The sequence below is a fragment of the Temnothorax longispinosus genome, chromosome 1, assembly GCF_030848805.1.
Source record: "Temnothorax longispinosus isolate EJ_2023e chromosome 1, Tlon_JGU_v1, whole genome shotgun sequence".
Classification (NCBI taxonomy): Eukaryota; Metazoa; Arthropoda; class Insecta; order Hymenoptera; family Formicidae; genus Temnothorax; species Temnothorax longispinosus.
Window position 1 is genome coordinate 4,242,405 of NC_092358.1, and position 23,423 is coordinate 4,265,827.

General features: G+C 38.8%; 2 protein-coding genes across 4 annotated transcripts in view; both read left to right on the forward strand.

Moving 5' to 3' along the window:
• The window catches only part of LOC139816087 (uncharacterized), an 84,580-nt gene that overhangs the window by 34,896 nt on the left and 26,261 nt on the right, over positions 1-23,423 (forward strand). The window contains exon 3 of one of the 3 annotated variants that reach the window (XR_011732936.1): positions 16,685-16,769. The exons of the other annotated variants lie outside the window; for them this stretch is intronic. The gene's annotated coding sequence lies outside the window, so the exon portion shown is untranslated. Of the gene's footprint in view, positions 1-16,684; positions 16,770-23,423 lie in introns of those variants that run through there. 3 annotated transcript variants of the gene reach the window in all.
• On the forward strand, positions 4,952-10,583 carry Cpr27 (cuticular protein 27). The gene is made up of 4 exons (XM_071783575.1): positions 4,952-5,503; positions 6,151-6,248; positions 6,480-6,872; positions 7,372-10,583. The coding sequence occupies exons 1-4, from the start codon at positions 5,492-5,494 to the stop codon at positions 7,595-7,597; spliced, it is 729 nt and encodes a 242-aa protein (XP_071639676.1). The 5' UTR covers positions 4,952-5,491; the 3' UTR covers positions 7,598-10,583.

A 23,423-nucleotide genomic window follows, 5' to 3' on the forward strand; every position in this document is an offset into this window, starting at 1 on the left:
AAGCGTTATTTACGATCGGCACACCCGTATGCGAGTTCGAAATGACCGCGGCGCGAGCAGATTGATAAGAGCCGCGTTGTTCGACCCGTCTTCCTTTCCTTTTCCTGACGGAAAACATCTTGATATAGCGACTTAGCCCATCGCACGATCGATCGGGACGTCTTTTTCGGACGACTAACCGTCGCTAATTGGCGGCCTGGTACGCGCGGATCGTCGCTGATATATTATCAGCGTCGCACTCGTGAAGAGTCGTTTATTCATGACATAGTAGGACAGGGCGCATTCAATTGCAGGTGCAACTTAATTACAAAACGGAATACGGCGCGGGACGAGCAATAATTGGCTCTCGATGATGATGTATCGGGACGAAATAATTTGAATAAAGTCGAACCGGTCGCGCCGGGACCCGCGCGGCGCGGCGCGGCGCGGCGCTCCCAATGCCGTGATTCATCCTTGATTCGAGAGTATCTCGAGCCGATGATAATTGTAGCCCCGGTTAGCATTATCTGCGGCATGAAGACCTTGAGGATAGCCCCCTTCGACAGACGGAAATTTTCATTATTTACGCTCGCGCTGCTGTAAATTACACCGCGGTGGCAGCGTGGAGCTACGCCGCAGATGGCCGCCGATGATACAGGAATAAATGGCACCTGACTCGTTACTGGGAAATCATGCAACTGGCACACGGGTACAATGTTAATCGAATCGTTGTACTATACGACGTCGGACCCGGCAGTTAATTACGACGCCGGACGTCGTCCCGCTAACTGTCCCCGTAACTGTTGCGGGATCAAAACTCTCGCAATAAAATGAAGTCTGGACCACCGTTTTTTTCTCGATTTGCTGTACCTGAAAAATTTATATATACATATATAATATATATTATTATATACGAGATTGTAATCATCCATATAGAAATCATGCATGCTCAAAGATTTCTGACTCTTGAGTTATTGAACATTAACTCCGATGTTAACGGCGAGAAAATATGTTTTGCGCGACTCTGTCAGCAATAGCTTAAACTTTTTGTTATCTTCATTGTCAATTTGAAAATGTACAGAATATAATGTAGTGCAATCATTCGCATGTAATCGCTGTATATTTGTTTCACGATAACGTTTTTAAAAAAAACTTGACAGCAGCTTATTATCGCGGTTTGTGTCTCTCCTCGATATTGTAAATTACATTAAGCCTGAAATATTGGAACGTGAAACGCGAGACACGAGAACAAGGGAACGAGGGAGTAGTTATAACGAATTACGAACGAAAGAAAAGAAGGTAATGATTTAACAGCTGGTTTTTCCTTTGCGGCGATAATTCGCGAGTAGAAGGGCAACAAGAATAAAGTCAAGCGTCTTCGACGGGAATATTCATTGTCGGATCATTTTTTTCCTTCGGTCACTTCGACCGACACCTCCTTTTTCTTTCTCTTCCGAACGAGATGCGGTCCCAACTGCATACTCGCTTAAGTTTTTAATATGACGACATTCTGACACTTATTGCGATGGCAGAATAACAGGCATGCGTGAGATACATGTAGCGAGACTTACGATAATAAAATAAACGGAATGGCGCGTAGAGGAGAGGGAGAGGGAATGATTACCTTTTCATTGTACATCAACTTAATCTGTTTTATGTGACGCTTCAATTTCGTATATCATACTTGGGGAGGCGAATGCGTATGTATACATGAAAAATGCGCGGAGCTTCAGAATGAATCAAAATTCGCGAATTAACGAGAAACAATTAATGTACAAACACGTGTCACTTTTATTATCGCGATCTACATATTTTACGAGGATAGAAGGTACGTCGAGAATATGCGTGTCTTTAAATGGAAACTAGTGCTTTGATTTTTAAATCTCAGAAATATATATGTATTGCAAATTTAGCAAGAAATGTTCTTTAATTGTTGAAAATTTAAAAATTAGAAGAAAATAACGCTTAGAAGATTTTTTTTGGCTATGTTTTACTTACATTTTTATATTTTATTTATGTTTTTCATCATTATCACTATTTCTAAGTTTTTTATACATATTTACTTTTTTCCCGTAACTAAAGATATCAAGATATGTATTAATTTTTTATTTAAAACATTGAAAGATAAGTCTCGCGGATCAAACGCGAGCACTTAAGCCTACCGATTGACTTTCCTCTTGCAGCAAAGTCGAGATGAAAGCTCGAGGTTCGGCGTCAGTCCTGCATTCGCTCGGACGTCGCAGTGTCGATACCTTACGGGCTGATGGTGAACTTCATACTCTCTTTTCGTCAACCAAGATATACGAAAAATATTCGCGGTTGCATAGGCCGGTATTCATAGCCGGATCTTATTTCAAGATCGTCTTAAGTAATGTCTTAAGATGCTAATATGGTCATTTCATTGGTTGGATGGAGTCTTAAGATTGCCTTTGACCAGACATGATCTTAAATATAAGATCTGAATACCGGCCATAGAGTAGTAACGTAGACTTATGCATATCAGGATCCACTGATAATCACAGGGTGGCAGTGTGGTCTTGTGGTAAAGCGCCAGACTCGTAACTCCAAGGAACCGGGTTCGAGTCCACCTGATCACAGGAATTTTTATATTCCAAACTGCACCCCCCGCACGAGTGGGGCTTGTGCGGAGAAACTGGGCTATCTTTCGGAGGAGACATTAAATTTGAAATTGGTCGTCAAGCTTGGGGAGCTTGGGAGTTTTGGTCAATTTAGTGCGTGTTACGCCTCGAAGTTAACTTGTCGCTGTTGATCTCTTGCTCAATTCCAGAAAATTGTGGAACATTCCTGTGTGAAAAAATATATATTTAAAAAATATATATATTAATTATATAAGGTTGTAATATTAACTTACCTAGCTATTATAAACTTAACCCGTTGTGGTCACACCTTTTTTTTCCACAATCTTCACACCACATATTATCATCCTATTCGACTAACGCTTAACTCTACATATCTCTTATTAATTTAAATAATATTGATGTGATACTATTGTCTAAATAGTTTAAAAAATTGCTTTTAAATCAAAAAGATTTTACTGCATTATTTTCTCGTCAATTTTACATTTTATTTCTATAAATAACACTTTATAGAAAAAGATTTTAAAGAACGTTAAGCGTTGTAATCGATACGTGAGAATAATATAAATCTAAAGTACACTTATGCAATATCCGTTATGAAATAATTGTATGCAATCGATGTTACGAGCGGAAAACTCGGTGGAATTAAAATTCGCTTTCGGTCTTGGAACTATCGCAGGTTTTCGCGGAAAGCGGATGTTCATTGTCTTCAACGCCGTGGTCATTCGCGCGGCGAGAGCTATCACGTAAGAATTATACCTACGCAATCACGCAACCACGTTGCATAAAGATATAACGAGTGTGACATGCGATCAATGAGACGGGTAATAAACTCTCTAGTTACGGCTGTCACTCAATTGCAAAGGAATTCCGTCTGCTTTGTTTGTCATTGCTCGAATGTAAATTCCGGAGCACTGTCCTCGCATACTTTCACCGCCACTCTTCTCGAAGAACAGTGCAATTGTAATACTTCCTTATAGCAATCTGTCGTTTTTGAAGAGAGAAAAAATTTCCTGAATGAAGTTTACTTGTTTGCTTTTATATTTAAATTTAGCTATTCTAAAAAAGGCCTGTCGTAACAAGCCACCATTTTAAAAAATATAAAACATTTTAACAGAGTATTAATGTATGATATTTCTGAAAAATAGGCGAAATAGTTTTTATAAAATTTCGCTCGAAGTTTGATTTATTTCAGAACGATGTTTGTTTGAATTATTATTCGCATTACTATATATGCGAGGGATAATTAGTGGCGCATTAGTATGATCGACGTTATTATTTTCACACTATACGATTCTCACGGCAGCGAAACGTACGCCGCAAGGTAGTAAAAGCAGTAGGCTTTACTATATTGCGCCGCGATATTCCGCATCACCCTTATGTCTGCCACGTTAAATGTCAAGATGTTCTCTTGTATGATCGGGAAAGTTCTGGGTTAACCTGATGATTCGTATAATTACAAAATCGATGTTCATTGCTTGTACAATTACGCGTCAAAATCGCTACGGTACTGCGCACCGTTACAGCATACTACAATATTGGAAAAGATATACTTATTTGTTCAATGGTCAAACTTATTTGTTTGGTAGATGCCAACAAATGTTAAAAATAATTAATACGCGAAGAACAATTTGTTGTAGCAATTGATAGATGGACATACATAAATCTAAACTTCTACAAAATAATAAGAAATCTAATGTGCTCCAAAAAGAGCATATACCTTCGGATAACAAAAATCTTTATTCTTCCGATACATTATACATGTGCAAATATAATTTTTTATTGGAGAACATTTAACATCACGCCCAATTGGCCCGAATCGAGTAGTCTTAATTAAGAAATTTTTGGGATTAATAAAATTGGTAATTAAAATATTGCTGTATGTGCCACTTGAGTGTCCTATGTCGAAATCACCGGCATTAAAATCTCCATCGTTGAAGTCTCTAACGAGAAATGTATCTTGCGGACACAGACATCCTTGAGATGGAAATACAAGAGGGTTTCGCGCACTGCAAAATTACATCTCTGAAAATCAAGGACGTTTTGAGTGGTCAAGGGCTCCTTTCGATTGACGCCACTTTGTGCTTGCATGTCTGCCAGTCATTTAAGCAATATCGAGGTAGAATTACTTATTGTTGATTGCAATATGCATATTATAAGGTGATATGTAATTTCTTAACTGAATTTCTTCAGACTGAGAAATAATAGCTAAATTATTATTTCTAAAATACAATTACTCTCACGTGTATGTCCGACTATTTATGATACAATTATTAACATTAATATGAAAAATAATTTTAATCTTAAAAATAATAAGTATGAAAATAATTTTAATAATAGCTTTTAATAATACCAAAATGTTATTTATACTTGCACGAAAAAAAATTTTAGAAATATCTATTTACTATAGAGAACAATGAAGAAGTGCAAACAAATAATTTATATTTTTTTACATTAATTTACATAAGAAGCAAATGGTAGTAATATTGGAAGAAGAACAGAAAAACTCGTTTAGCTGATTTATTCCAACGTATTAACATATTCGAAAGTTTGAAAAGAGTGGAACGTAACTCTGAACCATCCCGCGTAGTAATTTAAACCTGCGACTACCGTGACAATTGTACTTATTTATATGCATTTAATATAATCATCGGTTCGTTCATCACTACTAATATTTGTGTATCATGCGTAATACGAAGTTATATTTTTGTCGTGAATGAAAATCGGAAGAAGCCGAGAGGTGCAACAGAAATTTTCAATCTCTTTGTAAGACGAACTCGCGTGCTGAAGTTAAGGCGGAGGTCGGGCCCATGGGCGGGCCCCGCCGCTCCCGAAGGGGACCTATATAAGTAGACTTGCTCGGCGTATAACGCAAAGCTATAACACAATCACTTGTGCCTCATCACCAACCAGACATGCGTCTTCCCGTGAGTATCGTTACTCCTTTTTCTTCTCTCTTTCACCTGTTTCATCCATTCGTAAGTGCTGACATAACAGGAATTATTTTGTTTTTGAAGCTAAATTTAATTCCGGTAATTGGGACATGTACAAATATTTGTATGATAATTGTGTATTAATTAGCGTAAAATATCGAAGTTAATTTTTAGAATTTACAAGAGTGAATATTTTGTATTCCATGAATAAAATTGACTTTACAAGGATTATATTAATTTCAGTGAAAGAGCAATATGTATGAGCGTCTCGCAGTTGTATAAAGTGTGTGTTACGTTATTACTATAAATTCTTTTAAAGGCACCTTTCGCAGACAGAGGAATTACAATAATCGTGTTTATAACAGTGGGGTTCCAGGATGGTAGTTATGTTTCAGTGGTTAGCAGTCAGATATTGTCATTACAACCGGCGTTTATTCTTTCTGTGAAGAAACGAGTATATATCGACGAATGCTAAATTTCACGTAGCTGTTTATATTCATTTTAAAAAATTGGCAGAAAATTACGATAATAGCGCATCTCGTGTTCGCGCCATCTCGTCATCGACTTTCCTCGAATGCGCGTACGAGGCCATTGGAAAGTGTTCCGAATACCGACGTTTTTATGCAAATTCGTGTCACCAGGTGCTGTTTCTCTTGTTTTGCCTCGGCCTTGCGGTCGCCCAGCACAATCAACCGTATCCTGTGAATACACCGGTACCTATCTTAAAACAGATAAACAAGTGAGTGCTATATCAGAATTATGTAACCGAATGAAAGCGAAACAACGCAATGAATACCTTTGAATTTCTTTTCTATGTGAAAGTTATTTTATTATATATAATGCAATTTTCTTTAATTCTTACTCTACACAGCTACAGTTTATTCTATTTTTTTATAATTTTGACAAATGTGTGCGTGTGTATGCGGGTGGACTGACAATTTTCGAAATATGGACCGTCAATTTTCGACAGGCACAACGAGGACGGTAGTTACAGTTACGGTTTCGAGGCGGCGGACGGCTCGTACAAGATCGAGTCCAAGAGTCCGACCGGCGAGGTTTACGGTAAGTACGGCTTCGTGGACGACACCGGGAATGTACGCGAGATCGAATACGGCGCGTCCAGGCGCGGCTTCGAGCCGGTCGGTCCTGGGATAAACGTGCCCCCGCCAACCTTGACCGGTAACAGCATTAACGGCAACGAGCCTGAAGACGACGGACAGTACCGCGAGGATCCGTCGATCTATCATACCGATCCGCGTTACACCAACGGGGAACGTTACGAGGACCAACCTAAGTATAAACAGCAACCAATCGCCTACAATCCGCCGCAACAGATTGCACCGGCTGGTTATAACAAACCGAGGTGGGTCGCAATAAACGCACAGACTATCTCGAAAATGTCTTAATTTTAATGCGGAATTCTTTAATAAATTTTGAATGGACTTCTCTAAGCATCGATATACAGTAATTAATACATAAAAATTTAGAGCGTATCTCAAATTTGAGAGATTAATTATAATAAAGATTAATTATTTCTGCTAAAAATTTGGCAAATGAACTTACGTAACTTCTGCATTAAGATTCACGATTTTGCTTTATATGGCTTTTGTACTAAGGTTCTCAATTTTGCTCGACGAAGTATGTCAATTTTCATTCGACCGAATCAATCGAATTAAAATGCATGCGGGAAGATCGGCTCGCCGCGGAGAACGCAAAGCGATAACGAGCGGGCTAAATGTCAAGTGAATCACTCGAAAGTACAGAGATCGTGACTTGCTCAACTTGGCGGGAAATCGGTCGCACCTCCGCGCTTCAACAGGAATGGGAAAGGAATCGGTTAACCCAATTTTTCGAATTTTCAGATATAACCCGCCTGTCAATTATCGGCCGGCAACGGTGAGCCCGCGGTTCCAGCCGGAATATCGACCGCAGTATCGGTCGCAGTACGAATCGCAGTACGAATCGCAAGGTCAGCAGCTGCAATCCGCATATCCTTCGCTCGCGATTTCAGCCAGTCCTCAAGGACATTCCGCGACCAACATCGACGTCAATGCCGGATTAGCATCTTACACGGTTAATTACAAATGATAAAGAAAGAGGGAGAAAAGAGAGAGAAAGTCGAGCAATCGTATATATTGTATGTGTGTATATATGTTATTTATAGATATTTTAAGATCGTTGCTCTCAACATTTATTTAATTATTGCACGTAAAACTGGTTGGTGTCGCCGTCGGAATATTTTCGATAACACACTGATTTATTGATAATTTAGGGACAAATTGCATCAGCATAGATACTATGATTAGTTCAACACTAGAACTACCAAGGGGGTCAAAATAACTTGTTTGATATTTTTTTTATATAATTATTATTTATTTTTAAAACATCACAATTTCTGAAATTTTCTCTGACTTTTATTGAAATATATAATTAGCTTTATAAATTTGTTTTCTCTTTTTTTCATTTTGACCCCTTCGGTAGAAATAAGTATAGGTTAATCTTCGGTAGTTCTAGTGTTAAATATATTTTAGATTACATTTGCCTTTTGTCCACACGAGTTTCGAACGAGACAGTATTTTCTACCTCTTGTTCCCCGATGTTTTCTCTTCCGCTTTAGAAGAGTCTACCTCTCTTACTGGAAAATTATATTTCTTCTAAGATTTAGTTATTCTCAATTTCTACTTGCACATGTGTCTCCACTTTTTTCATTTCGCAATTACGCGTATTAGAATTAATTTACGTCTTTGTCCGAAAAATCTAAAGTACACTTGCAAAACAATTTAGGATCGACGTTAAAGTCTTATTCATATTTAAGCGCATAATGTATCACATGATGAAACACAAGAATGTATTATATAATGCTGTGCGAATTAAAACAGGATATAACCACGAGATCAATAGCAGAGATTTAATCTGAAGGACGCGTCCTTCTGGTTTGGATCAATTTATAATGATATTGATCAATATACAATTGGACAACCTAATCAATCTACTTGCCAGCAAAATCAAGTCATGCCAAATTTATGCACCGGTAATGGAGATTCCTAATCCCCCTATTTTAATGATTGAAGACGCAATTAACATTTTTCTCCAGCCTACGAAGAACGCCATCGGGCTACATCGGGACACACCCAAGAATTTTATCGTTGTGTAATATCTAAAGACCTAACGATACCTTCGCACTCGGCCTTTCCGAATGCGCGTACAATAAAAATCCGCGTGCATTGCGTTGGATCGAATCCGCCAATCGATTTTTCCTTCGCATTCCTCCAATTCTTAGTGTTCGACAGTCTATATTTTTTGCACATCATTCATATCGAATGGCAATTTATCTTTACATTCGTCATAACATATGCAGGGAAATACATATCACATGTGTAAATTATAACGGTAAATATAAATAACGTTATGTAATTACAATAGATAATTCCTAAAAGTTACTTTATTACACTGTCCGCGATGGAAATTGTATGTAAAATTTAATTTTAATTTTAATTAAACAATATTGTCAACTCTTGACGCGGAAGTGATATAAATTTCTTCTGCAAATGACGTCAGTTAAGATATATAAAAATATATCTTAATTTTATAATATAAGAAAGATGTAATGTATTCATTAAAATGCAACGTACATACTTTTTTCTTTCATTTTTTCATAATGGTATATGATGATAGTTATGTGGAATAGTGGCTATAATAGGAACGAAGTTGGCTCGTGCCAGCATCGCGTTTCAGCTTCTGGTTTAGGATCCTAATCTCCACGCATGGGGCTTACACGTCGCGCATACCTGATACGTGGAGAGTGCCACGGACCACCGCCCAAGTCCACCTTTCACAATATAATCCGCGATCTACTCGATTCTACCGCGAGATCGGCGTCTACCGCTCAATCGAGCACATATGTATCGAGGCATCAGTTCTACCGGAGAAAAGTTCGATACAGCTCCTTTTAAACTTCCGCAAACACAATGGAACCGTTAGATTATATTAATTATCGAGATAGTACACTTGTAAATATATAATTAGGAAAACTAAAGCAATTAAAATGAAGTTGCATCCCACATATGGTGCATCGGAGGAATAAAGTTAATTCGTTTATTATTATAATATCATATTTAATATTGCGTAACAGCAATCAATTACCATGCATAGTAAAATTGCACATATAAAACTCATAGATATACATTTATAATGATATTTGAAAAAAGATTATTCCTGAAAAGAAAAGTACACGCAAATGTTACGCGTGATGACTTGTCGATTTTCGTGATCGAGTTTTCGTTCCCTTGTCTTCGATATGTAGTTTATCGTGACACGACACGCGTGCACGCAGTATATCGCGATTCCGCGTTCACTCTCGAGACATTCTGATGCAAGGCGTGGTGCGACGGTCCGGTGCGCCAGATGTCGGCAGAACTTGCTTTCCTTTATCGGCGTAATGAACACGTATAACTTTCCTCTTTTTGTCGCAGCTACGTAATTATAAAACAAGTCGATTCGCGCTAAGTCAGCCGAGAGTCATTTGTATCTCCTACTAAAACGCGATATAATATATATTGCATTAAGATAATTATGCCTTTCCAATATTTTCAAAATTTATTCTTTAATTTTTATACGTTCAGTCTACGCCGCATTGCAGTTGAATTATGTTGAGAATCGCAACAAAGATTGAATAAAAAAAATTAGCATTTGTTTCGTCATAACATGTATCACTGATGATTTTTCGTGCAATTAAAAATTCACATGCATAATTCTCAATAAACTACTACTAACTACCATCAGAACAATATTTTTATTCACGTTCGTTCTACACGTTGCAAAATAAATAGAACTTAATACGCTTATTTAATAAATGGGAAATGTCACATTTTCTTTAGGAGATTTACTCTTTTTTCATTTACCTTCAATATACACCGCGTTATTACTAATTTTTAATATTGAACTTTTTAATATAGCTCTTAATAAAACTACTTTATTTTATTGACATATTATTGGTAACACAATAAAAATCATAATTACAACTAAATTTAGTTTTGCTTAATCAACATGTTTTCACATTGCACATTTCAAGACAAAAAGATAATTTTTAGAAAAATTGTTTAAGGAAAGATTCCACTATATTCTAGTTTTCAATATTAAACCTGCATCTCAAGACATAACATAGATGTAATAGTTGATAATGTATAATAAAATAATTTATACGTAATTGTGTGTGTATACTGGTTCTTTTTTTTCCGAAATACGCGCGCGTGCCACGACGACAGAACGACTTTTACTTACATTTTAGATAGTTCACGCGCTAATCACATCACCTTCTCTTAGCGAGCGCCAAACGCACCGAGTTTTTGCGGACCTGAGATCCAGTTCCTGCGCGAGCCGTGTGTGTCAGTTGTCGTTAAGCTCGGACAATCCTTTTCGATTGTTGCATAAAAATAGAAAGTCGTAACATTAATCGGAGGAAGCTGCCAGGTGAATCGTCATCGACCTGTTAAAAAATCGCGTAATATCCGGAAAAATTTCCACCAAACTCGGTAGCCGAGCGTTCTTAATAATTATTATTAACATCTTGTTGGATTATTTGCGACAGGAGCATCGATTGGCTTTTATCGCAAATCGTTACAGCATGCAACATCCGTGATAGTTACATAATAAAAATAAGGCGCAAAGCGCGAGAGAAATGTGCCGTCGTAAATAACATTGCTGATGGGCGTCCTACAATCACATATCAAGTAATTAATTCGACTTGAGATGATCTATATCAGTAAATGTCAGGGCTAGCGGCTGTGAGATCTGTTTTCGAAGAGAGCGACTTGTGAAAGGCGAGGTACCTGTATAATTTGCATACTTCATGGCAAATTATACAGAATTCTGTGTGTGTGTGTTCATCATGTATCATGATAGGATAATACCTCTTTAATTAAAGGGAAGTTTACGATGAGACTCATTCGATCTTTCTACAAGTATTATTAGAACATTATGAATTCGATATATGTTTGTTTCAATACAAAGGCATATTATAAAGTTACTGACCATTCTTATTTAAATTGTTGATCATTTATCGAATGCCCGAAAGATATCTTAATAAATATTCCACTTTCAGAAATTTTCCTATATCTATATTCCTGTAATGTTAATTTTTAATACGTTGCTACTTTTCCTAGTCAAAGCAATAGACATTAAATGATATCGCTTGAGTATCATCGACTAGTTCGACGAAACTTTTTACAAAGCTGCAGCGATATATTTAGAAAGATCAGACTGTTCGAGTTAAACAAAATCCAAGATGTCTGGATCCAATAAGTTCATTATAAGATTAAGAATTCTTTGTTGGTGGTTGTAAAAAAAAATGACTGATACATTCCCTTTCACTGAGCGGCATTGGAGCCACCGCGAAATCTTCGGCAAAACAAAGTTGTAAATGCAGAAATAATCTGGGTCGTTCACGGACGATTATTGCGGGTCTTATTGTGGGGTACGCCTCGTGGAAATTATCGTTAAACCACATCATCGCAATCGCCTCGAAAACCTTGAGGATGCAATTGTATTACAGTTTACACAAATATGAGAAATAAAAAAAGTTTCCGTTTCTTTTCTCATTTTTTTAAAGAAATGTGTTACTTATATTTATATATTCACAGTTTATGCAAATTCCATGTGCATGCATACATATCTATACTATGTATTATTTTATTATAGCAGTAATATAATTTTATAGAATTTTATAGAATATCAAGTAAAATTAAGTCAAAATAATTGGCGAGTTTAGTCGACACATTATCGATATTAATTGGCGCGTGACGCGGCAAGAAAAATTAGCTAACGAAATAAGAGAATATCGGTCGATTGGTTGGCTGGCTGTCCAATATGCCGATAGAAAGTTACAAAATACCGATCGATCCACCATAATTTCACAGACGGAACTCATGCGATTCGCGTGTTTCGTAAAAGCATCGGGTGAAAACATCACGAGTGACCGGCCGATCGGCCTGCAAAGGCCGCACTCCATTTTACCGAATCGCTGTTCAACCTTGCATTCGGTCAGTTTCAAGGAGACGAACGGGAGTCACGCCATTATATTTTGAGGCTCAATGCCACGCTCTCTATTTTCAGATGCGGAATCTAACGAAAACCAGATAATGTAATAGTATGATTTTTAAAGACTATTTATATCTCAATATTTCCTTTTTCCGTTTGTAATACATGTAATACATATAATACATATAATACATATAATACATATAATACATATAATACATATAATATATATAATATATATAATACATATAATACATATAATACATATTTGTTTATGAAAATTATCACTCCAAAGTAATGTATAATTAGGATCATAGCAAAATATTCCTCCGTAAGTTTGTATATACCGTTCATTCTATCGATATTTGATTTTCAAATATGTATAATCAAATCAGGGCGGGGCGATATGTAATAACACTTTCTCTTTTTCAAGATACTACTTGAGCATGAGCGAGAGTGAGTGTCGCGGGGCAGAACGTATTGTTGAGATTGATATTACATAAACTCGATGCTTCGAAATGCGGTCAATTACACTTGATCCTCGTACGCGAGCGATCTCGTACAATTTATGTGTTCACAGGAAATGCAATTTCGGTAGGAAGTATTTCGATAGCACAGTCCGTATAGACTTACATCTGCTCATTAACTTTAATGGCTGATGATCAAGTGTGCGTTATGATATTCTATGAGGTTTTGATTCTTTGCTTTCGTAAGCGATAATTTAACCCCTGAAAATATATTAAAAACACATTTAATCATACATTAATAAAAACTCACAGGAAATATTTTAATTATATATATTTTTTAATTGTAACATATGCACCTGCATTTATTTCAGTGACTTTTGATCATTAGGCATGGAAATATCTACAATCGAAGTAGACATATCTAAGTTTCTAACAGACACATAAGTAGACTTAAATTTGCAAGTTGCAGATTAATTTTGGAATGTATAAAGTATGTGCTCAGGGTAGTTACACGGGACGTGCGTGACACGGGAGTTGCAAAACCCGTCATGTTAGTGGTCCAATACTGGATTTAAAATGGCTCCCGTTGCGAGAGAAAGACTGAACGACACGGCGTAGAGAAAATAGCTCGTTTTTTTTTTTACGACTCCGCGACTGGGAGGCGAGACGGTGGCCAGTGATAAGAACGAGCGCACTCGTCAAATTATTTGAAACGGTGCTCCTGCGTGTAATTTCTCTTTCGTGGCCCCGATCTATACCTATCGCCACAGTTTTACATAATATCTCACCTTAGAAACCCGGCACACCAGTTTCACAAAACCGATCCGAATTTTTCGTCGGGACAGGTTACGTAATTGTCGTATCGGGTGCCAATTTCTAAGCGAGATTTATCCTATTCATTCGAGAAGATGTCATCAAGCAACGAGGGATTTTCCCAACCGTACCCCCTGATTCTCGAACCGTTCCGTTTTTAACAGTGTACACAACCGATAGAAATGATAGTCTTTCCGAACAGTTTGATTCGAGCGTTATGCTCTTAATGACGAAATTCTACCCGTAATCGCGATCCGCGGATCAACCAACCGAGCGACGGAGTCGCTATTTTCCAGATTCCCGAGAAACCAAAGCGAGCAGGCTGGTGGGGAATATTTAGGGGATATAAGGTGCTGTAACGAGACAAGGCGACCGTACGTACGTACAGGAGTCGAATAGATAGTGAAAGTCCCCCGGAGCGAACAGGAGTGCAGAGGGTGGGAGCGGGGGTTGGCAGGAACGGGGGGGCTCCAGTAAGGTATATGAGGGCCTCAGTTCGAGCAATCGCCGGTACTCTAGCCTCGCTGCCTACTTATATTCACATACACTAACACAACCACCGACCGCCGGGAAACACGATGCGCACCCTCGCGACGGTACGTATCTGAGTGCATCAGCAGCATCATCGTCGTCTCATCATTGTTCTCCTCGCGTAGTCGCCTCTCGCAGATCTTTGCCTGAAAAACAGAAAATATGAAAAAAACCACCTTCGAATGCGAGCGCCAAAACGGAAATCGCGTGTGTGATGTGATTGTGGCTGTGACCAGTGCATATCCGTATCGCGAGTTTGGAAAATTGACGCTAAAAACCCTGAAGAATTTTTTTTCATTCTTCCTTTATTTTCATTTGTCCTGTCTTTATTAACAAAGTCTTTAAAACTTCTTTTGACTTTCCATTTCTCTGTGTTTTTACGCTCGTTAGCAATATGGACTGTTATAAATCTACCGAATTATTGCAATAAAGAATCGCATCGCAATTTCATTGTAGAAGTTATATCTAAAAAAGAAATCTCAAGATCGTGATGGAAGAACAATGCTTATAACCGCGATTAGATAAGTCTCGTTCTCTTCTTAATTTATTAATGTTTCATCTTGTTTGTCTTTTTACCATGACTCTAATTGCTGCTCGTTGGAATCGTTAAATTCGCGGTAAAAAGCGAAACGAAAAACGGTCGGTATATTGGATGTTAATAAAATGCGTAGGCTTGGCCGCGTTGCGCAACTCTCGTGGTCCCGTTTCCTACTTTCTTCCACGTCGTGGAAAAATTTATTAAGGTTTCACCTATTATGAGCCGCGCGGGATGCATTTATTTTTATAGCGCGCCTACTGACGCTTACGGGAAGATGATTATATAATTCATCATTATGTTCGAGTGCGGTCGCGTGCGATGACCGACCGAGAATACGAGCAGCTCTCGAGGTCGGTTGCACCAGCATCGGTTAACCATGGTTAATTAACTCCTTACCGCAAAAGTACGCTATATAAGTCCATTGTTTCATTCTTTTCTTCATTTTTCTGTGACGAAAATGTTCTGGACTTTCAAAATAATTTTCTATTATTTTTTTCGTAATAAATTGTATGGAAACAGATAAAAAAAGAAATGTAAGTTATTCATGTTCTATAATTTACATTCGTTAAGAGCACACGGAAATAAAAAAACTGAGCATAAATACAGAAAGAACAGAAATACTGAGAGAACGGAAATAAATGCCAATTAATATTGAACAATTCGTACAAATATTTGCGCGCACATATGTAAAATAGCTGTTATATCATAGAAATAGAAATTTATATTAACAAGTCAACGAGAGAATGACGAAACATATAACTGTAAAGCGTGGCATAATACGATAAAAGAGCAAATGAATTTCACTATACGGAGATTTGATTAATAGTTTATTCAATTAATTCGAATCGGTTAATTGATGCTGATTCAAATGCCTTCTCTCGGCATTTCACGCTCGTTCATTTGGAGTTACAGGAAGCATACTATGCAGATCGAGTGAATTAATTAATTTCTTGTTAATTTTAGAATCGGCACGCGGTCGTAATCGCGCACGGGAATGAATAGGGGGCACGCACGGTCACGCGTGAACGATCGCGATTAATAACTTGATTTTATCGGTTCCCCATATCGGTTGTGTGGTTTCCGCGACTCGAGACCCGTTTTGCCGTCGCGGAATCCGGTATCCTTCGAGCCCCGCGCGATCTATTCTCGACCGTGTCGCAATGCTATCACATCTGGCGGTTAAGGTTCTGCTCGATAGCCTGCAGGATAGCCTTAAGTTCACGCGCTGTCGCGCGATGATCTCACGGTTGCATTTCACGAAGTTAACGGTTCATAACTTTGTGACACTACACGTCCATTCTTGCGCCACGCGCAGAGAAATTCTCGCTTTATTTTGCATCGAACCTTAACGCTCTTCTCCTCGCGTGAAAAACGTAACGGGCACTATATAAGAATGCAGCGTAAAAATGGCAGTAAATCTAGCATTAAAACGAGAAGCTGTAAAATGTCTGACTATTACTGTCCCGAATTATCTGCCACATTTTTTATGTGTAACTTGTTTTTATAAGTCTTAATTAAATTATGAAAACTAGAAAGTTATTAAGTGGCTGAAAAAGCAGAACAAAACTGAATAATAACTTAGTTTTGGGTTTTAACTTAATTTATATAATTAAATTGAACAGAGATAAATATGCAGAGAGCTAGCGAGACGTAAGGAAAAGTTGCAATTAAATCCTGCTTCTATCACACACTAATACATAAGCAGAATCCAATGGTACATGCTCTAATCATATTAATTGGAAATATGCTGCAAAAGGCAATTAACGAACTAACGATACTTCCGTGTTTTAGGTAGCAACGGTGCTTACCGCGCTGCTGGCGGTGTCGGCACAGCAGTATCAGCAACCCGGCGGCAATTACGTTGACGATTACGCCCAGTATGACTCCCAACGACCTAGCCAACCGACTCCACGTAGTTACGCGACCGACCCGGGCCGTCAATCGGCCGCGCCAGCGAATCCGAAGCCAACGCCAGTGGCGATCCTGAAGCAGATTAATCGCCACAACGAGGACGGCTCGTACACGTACGGTTTCGAAGGCGCGGATGGCTCCTTCAAGATCGAGACCAAGCTGCCAACCGGCGACGTGAAGGGCAAATACGGCTTCGTCGATGACACCGGCAAGGTCCGTATAGTCGAGTACGGTGCGAATCAGTACGGTTTTCAGCCGGCCGGTGAAGGTATTACCGTCGCTCCGCCGACTCTGTTCGACGAGACCACCAGCAAGGAGGCTCTCCAGGCGCAGGCCTATGAGGAGTATCAGCAGCAACAGCAGCAGCAACAGCAGCAGCAACAGCAGCGACAGCAGTTGGCGGCTCGTCCGGCATACCAACCGCAGTCGCACACCCAGGCTGTGTACGCTCCCGCGCAGGTAGCCCCAAGCAGACCCGCGCTACCTAAACCGCCCATTTTCACCCCGGCCGCTGCGGCACCGCAACAGTCCCTGGTGCAGGGATCGGGCTATGATGAACCAGCGCCGGCCTCGCAGCTCTACAATCAGGGACCTGCTCAGTTCGGTCCGGCGCCGAACCAACAGGACGGCCGTCAACCGCAGACTCGTAGCGGCGGCGGTATCCTGGACCAGCTCGCCAGGGACTACGCTCTGCCCCAGGGAGTGGCGCCGCCGTTGCACGACATCAGCTTCGGCTACTACTAGGCCGTCTAGTCCTGCCTCTTTGCCTACCGAAGAGTAGGAGAGTCTAGGATCAATCGTTGGAGCCTCAACAAAATTTTTTTACCGTTCAACTGTAATGCTATATGGAAACTTCAATGTTTTTCGTAGGATAGATTTACTTTACGTCGCCATAGAGTTTAATTTTGATGTATATAGCAATTAAAAGCTATTAAGTACTACCGAACATTACGATTGATCCCAGGCTCGATTGCTCGTCTCGGTTGCGTGTTGGTCTTGTATTCTATTCGTGAATGGGACGCGTCGGCGACTCATCGTAATCGCGGCGCGGCCCACTCTCACCGAAGTGGACAGCACTGTGATTGATGATCGCTGTGAATAGATCGTCTATTGCAATCGGAAGTTGAGAACTACTAGTCTATTGACGTCTGAAATCGCAAGTCGAAATATAAGACTCTATTTCTCTAAGTCCACGTAACCACGGATTTCTCCATATTAATTATACTTAATTAATAATTAAAGATTTGTACCCATGATATTAAAAAAACGATAAATCTCGTGTATTTCACATTGCATCGTTCCATCAGCGGTAAACTAGTGATAAGTTGACAGTAAAATATAAAACAATTTTGATAGAAATGAATACGTTGTTCGAGCGGAGATTTTTAGCCTTATCATATTTCCTTTTCTTGACTTTGAAAATTAAATGAGGTAAAAGAGTTTTTCAAGATGTCTTAAAAGTGAGAAATGCTGACTTTTCGAGCAGATAGACGCCAAGGTCTGAGGTTCTCGACTTCTTACTTCGATTATTTGTTTTCACGAATATCCATCGAGTTATAACATTAGAGGATAATATTTAACGTCATCTTTTTACCAATCATTAAAATTATTGTTACATACATCACAACTCGTCGAAGAATTGCCCAGATAACAAGCGGTACCGATTAGGACATTAGGTGATAGTAGAAATTGTAAAAAGAATGTAAATAAAATTTCTTGTCTCTCCCTCCGGTGGGCGTTTGCCTTTAACTCCAGAAAAAACGCTTTCGCCTCGAGAACTCGCCATTAAAGTACCGTTGCGATCAGTTAGAATTGCGAGGGTCCCGCGAGAATGTTATGTTAATTGGGTGTGTGTTTACTATTGTAATTAGATTATTGTAAGGTAATTCGAGTGGAATAAAGTGAGGCCAATACTAAATTCCACCGTCTGTCTTATGGAACGTAAAAAAATTTCCGTACAATGCCGGCTCGGCGACGAGATTTCCTGATTTCACCTTTCCAATTACGCTCCTCTTAGGCACAAAGGCACTCGATGTTCATATTTGCTGAATGCACAAAGGAACACAGAGTCGCATCTTCGCTCGAATGTAGTAACCCATACTCAATTCTAAATTACTAAATTGTTCTTCACATTTATGAACACGGAAGCAGGAAAACTTAATTTATTTTAGAGATGATTGCATGCAACGATGACAATACGCGTTTGATTATCATCGTATTTTTGCAAAGTGATGTCAACCTTTAACATGTTAATTACAAAAAATTCTTCTTTAATTACCTATACTAAAAAAATTAATTCAAAGTTTTCCTGCAGAACAAAAAGTATTTCAGTTTTAAGTGAATAGCATCGTTCCAGTCGCAGGACTCATTAAAAATAATTTTTATAATTTTGTAAAAATAACATTATATTCCTGAGAACACACACACACACACAAAGACTACCGGGTCTTTGTTAAAGGCTCTTAAAATCTTAGCGCTTCATTTCTCAATGAATTCGTTCAATGTACGCAAGATTAATTTAAAAACGCCTGATGCAATGACAACCAAAGTAACGTTGTTGCACGAAAGGCTGCATGCGGTAGCGATCATATCTTGCCTCCCCGCCTTGACTTCCAAAGATTATGAAATGCCGCGAGTAAGCATAAACCGGTCCGATTTCTCACAGGTTAAATTTTCGCATCGCACAGCGTCTTGGCCTTTATCTTCTGCTTTTTGATTGCCAAAATAGCATCGTTCTCACGTCCTGTTTTACCGCGCGCGAATGATTCGCGGGTTCCTCGGAATTTCGCCACGACAACAATTCGGCAGATACTTACTTCTAGAAATATTTACCATTTCCAAAGATATCCGTCACAATTGAATCTTGTTACACCGAACAAAGGAGTTCTACTTTCGTTTTCAAAAGGTTTCAAGGTGAGCGAGCCGGCGCTGTGTTTTTTCATCTTTAAAAGTTCTCAGCGATCGGTTCGACGCAAAAAAAGTGCGTGTGCGCTATATGCGAGTTATTACGTGTATTGTAAACTCTCGATAAAACGCGACCTTGCTGGCCCCGTAATTTTCGCCACTACTTCCTGCATCTTTCGTAATAAGTGGTCAGAAATATCTTTATTCGGTTTATATATGTATATGTGATAGGCGTTTCTTCATCGATTACTTGTCTATTTTTTACGTCTATCTATTATACCGCCTTAAAATTTGCGCTTTAGCAAGCATTATCCCCAATCATTCCACGCATACATAATTTTCTGCAGTAGATTTTGTTTCTTTCCTTTTTAACGTATTCAAGGATGTACCGCATATAATCTTATTCTTGTTTGCATTACTTATGCCGTTGTATCGCGCATTTCAAGGGCCGTGCTTCAGGGGCCGCATAATAAATACTCTTTTTCCCATCGCCCATCACGTATCGCGAGCCGCGCAAGGTGAAGACCCGCGAAATCGCGCATTTATCAACGAAGGGCGCCGTACATCAGTATAAGCACCGCGTTCACGGTTACAGGACAAATTGCAGCGAGGCGTATACCCTGGCGTCGCGCCAGACGATCGCATCATAACGCTTTGTGCAAGGTGGGCATTACTTCATGCACGTTGACCTTCTCGCATGCAAAGAACAGCCGCGCCATCGGCGTCTCGCGGTGTACGACAGCGTGTTCTTAACGACGATGTTCGCGCACTATACGCGTAAAACATTGGTACCGCTACATAAAATGTACGTATTGACATTCACTCCTTAGAAAGCTGATACGCGTGTCGAGATAGTGCCAATTATCGCAATCTTAATACTCTTTAGAATCCCAATTACTCTTATTGACTTATTCGTGGACTAGCGATAGCGCGCGACGCGACGACGGAGGTAGGACATGACTCGCGCTATAAAATTCGTAATGAAGGAAAATCACGCGTGGCTCGCGAAATTATACTATACGCCGCTCTTAACGGGCCGTTGACTTGTCAGCCAGGCCAGTCACGCAAAAACGTTCCGTCGGATTTCAACATTAGACGGCAGGCTGGCAGGCTTCACCTACCTCGCCTGAATTTATGCACTTCGTCGAAGTTGCGCGAAATCTACGATAACATTGATGCAAGCGATCGTGACTTTCGATCGAGGCTCGCTTAACGAAAATTCGGAGGAAATAATTGAAATTTTTCTGTCATTACTTCGTTTGATTAAATATAGTTTACCTGTATTTATTAAACTTAGAATTCTCTAAATTTTTTAAGAAAAATATATTTCTTATTTAGATTTAAATTTATACCTTCACATCTCATCTTCGACAATGCTTTCGTTGATAAATGCAAATTTATATTAAAGTAGGTCGATTAATCGATTGCGAAAAAACGTTTCGTAATTTATTTAGGATAATTAACACTATAGAGAACTACCAAAGCAGTCAAAATCATTGGTTTATAATTTTTTATTAAATTTGTAACGGTGCATTTTCTGGGATATTCCGTGACTATTGTTGCAACATGTAAATAATTACATTGATTAATTTTCCTCTTTATCTCTTCAAAGATACATATATGATATACTTAAATATATAGCAGAAATATAGATGTACACATTAATCTTCAGTAGTTCTAATGTTAATAACAACGAATTCCACAGAAATGCGTAACGGAGTGATAGTAACCGAATAAATTTTTATGTAATACCAGAAATAAAACTGATTAAATTACGAGTTGCACGCAAGGTACAAGGGAATAACGAAGATATATGTAACGCTTCTGTAAACACTTAGATCGGACCTGCGAGTGTGAAAATAGTCTCGTGAAAATAACTTTCCCCTTCGAAAGTTTTAAGACGGTCAGCTGAGCGTCGCGGAATCCGTTCGCGATCACGTTGGATGTAAAGCAGGATTGATAATGAGCTGTGTATGTTCAAGCCAATACGATTCTCTGTACATTATACAGAAATATGATCAAAATATATATTACACTGTATTTATTACACGATATGCACATACGACACTCCGTATTGATAATTGCAAATTATCTCTAATTATTTTCTTTTCTGTTACCTCTAATTTTTTTTTCTTATAATTTAAGTCCACATTCAAGCGTTTCATATTTTTATATTTTTTATATTCGCTGAAATATAAATATAATAATATACTGAAATATATATTTGAGATCTCGTGAGGAAGATTGTGCCAGAAACTAAAAGATTCTGTTATTTGCATAACAACATTTTTTATAATTATTAGTTATTGATAATAGGAATGCTCTGATATATAAAAACAGTATTATAACTACTTAAAGAGATCGAGTGATTGTACAAGTTTATTACTCTTGAGCAATTTTATTTCTGTCATAATATTGTCGTATCGGAGCCAGGACGATCAGCTGTGAGCGTGCGGCAGAAAATGCCGCAGCATTGATAATGAACCGAGTCTAGGCACGTGCTCGCGTGGAGATGAATCGATGCCTCGAGAAGTAATAACATCGTGTTCCACGTTCAGCGCAATGCCGGCGCCGCGAGCGTATCCATTCGCCTCGTCTTTTCCATTGATGATACCGAGAGCGAACTCGAATACGCCTCCATCCGATCTAATGAAAGCGAGTGAATAACGATTTCTTCCTGAGAAACCGGCTTCGCGATATTGGCATAAATCTTGGAACTTGAAATAAGATTCGCTGGTGCTGCAACACGTCGCTATTTATTGCTAGGAAATTTTACGATAATTTCACAGAAATTTGAAAGCCATCAGCTGCGTATCGCGAAAGTCGCCGATATATATATATTTCCGCGGAATTGAAATCTCTCCAATGGGTTATTACTGCCGATTTTATACGGTACTTACACGAGAATGTAATTAATATATAATATCGGCGTTTGCGTGATCATGTCCCCCTATTGTTCACGAACTATTGTTCAAGAATCGCTCGATTCAAAATCGGATTTTTAGAATCGGTCCCGATTTATCGACGAACGATCATTTTAATTCATTCGCTACCTTCATTATTACAAATTCGACAAGCCGACAGATATGGACAGACACGCGAATCGATGACTATATCGATTATGCTAAGTACTCTTCCGTCCATAATACACAACGAGCGAAAGCGTATCGCCATCGTCTAGTCTAGGCTTCACATAGATCGCGCAGATGCTTCGTAACTGTCTTAAGAAATAGGAACATCAATTACCCTGCGACTCTCCCGAATTAATATACATCGTTCTCGCGGCGCTTGAATGTGATATTAGCCACTCTACACGGCCTCTCCGTCACTTTCTTCTTCCCGCTGGTACGCACGTACTCGTACTCGTCGTCCTTAAAGAACTAAGAGATTAACACCGTTTCTGGGGATATTACAATCAGCGTGGTTCGATAGAACCACGTGGATTACACTAGATTGCTTCTATTTCACTCAATTTCATGAAAATATTTATCGGAAAATCTTGAGATCTCGCTTGTTTCATTTGCTCCGATGCAAATAAATGGAAACGGGATAGAAAAATGAAAGTGAATGGAACATAACAAGAATGCTATTTATATAAGAAAGAAATCAATGTCTATTAATGAGCCAAAAAATATAAAATTTTTTAAATTTTCTGTAAATAAAATTCTTCTAAATTGTAAAAGCGTGATGTCGTAAGCTTGAAGTAATCGAACTT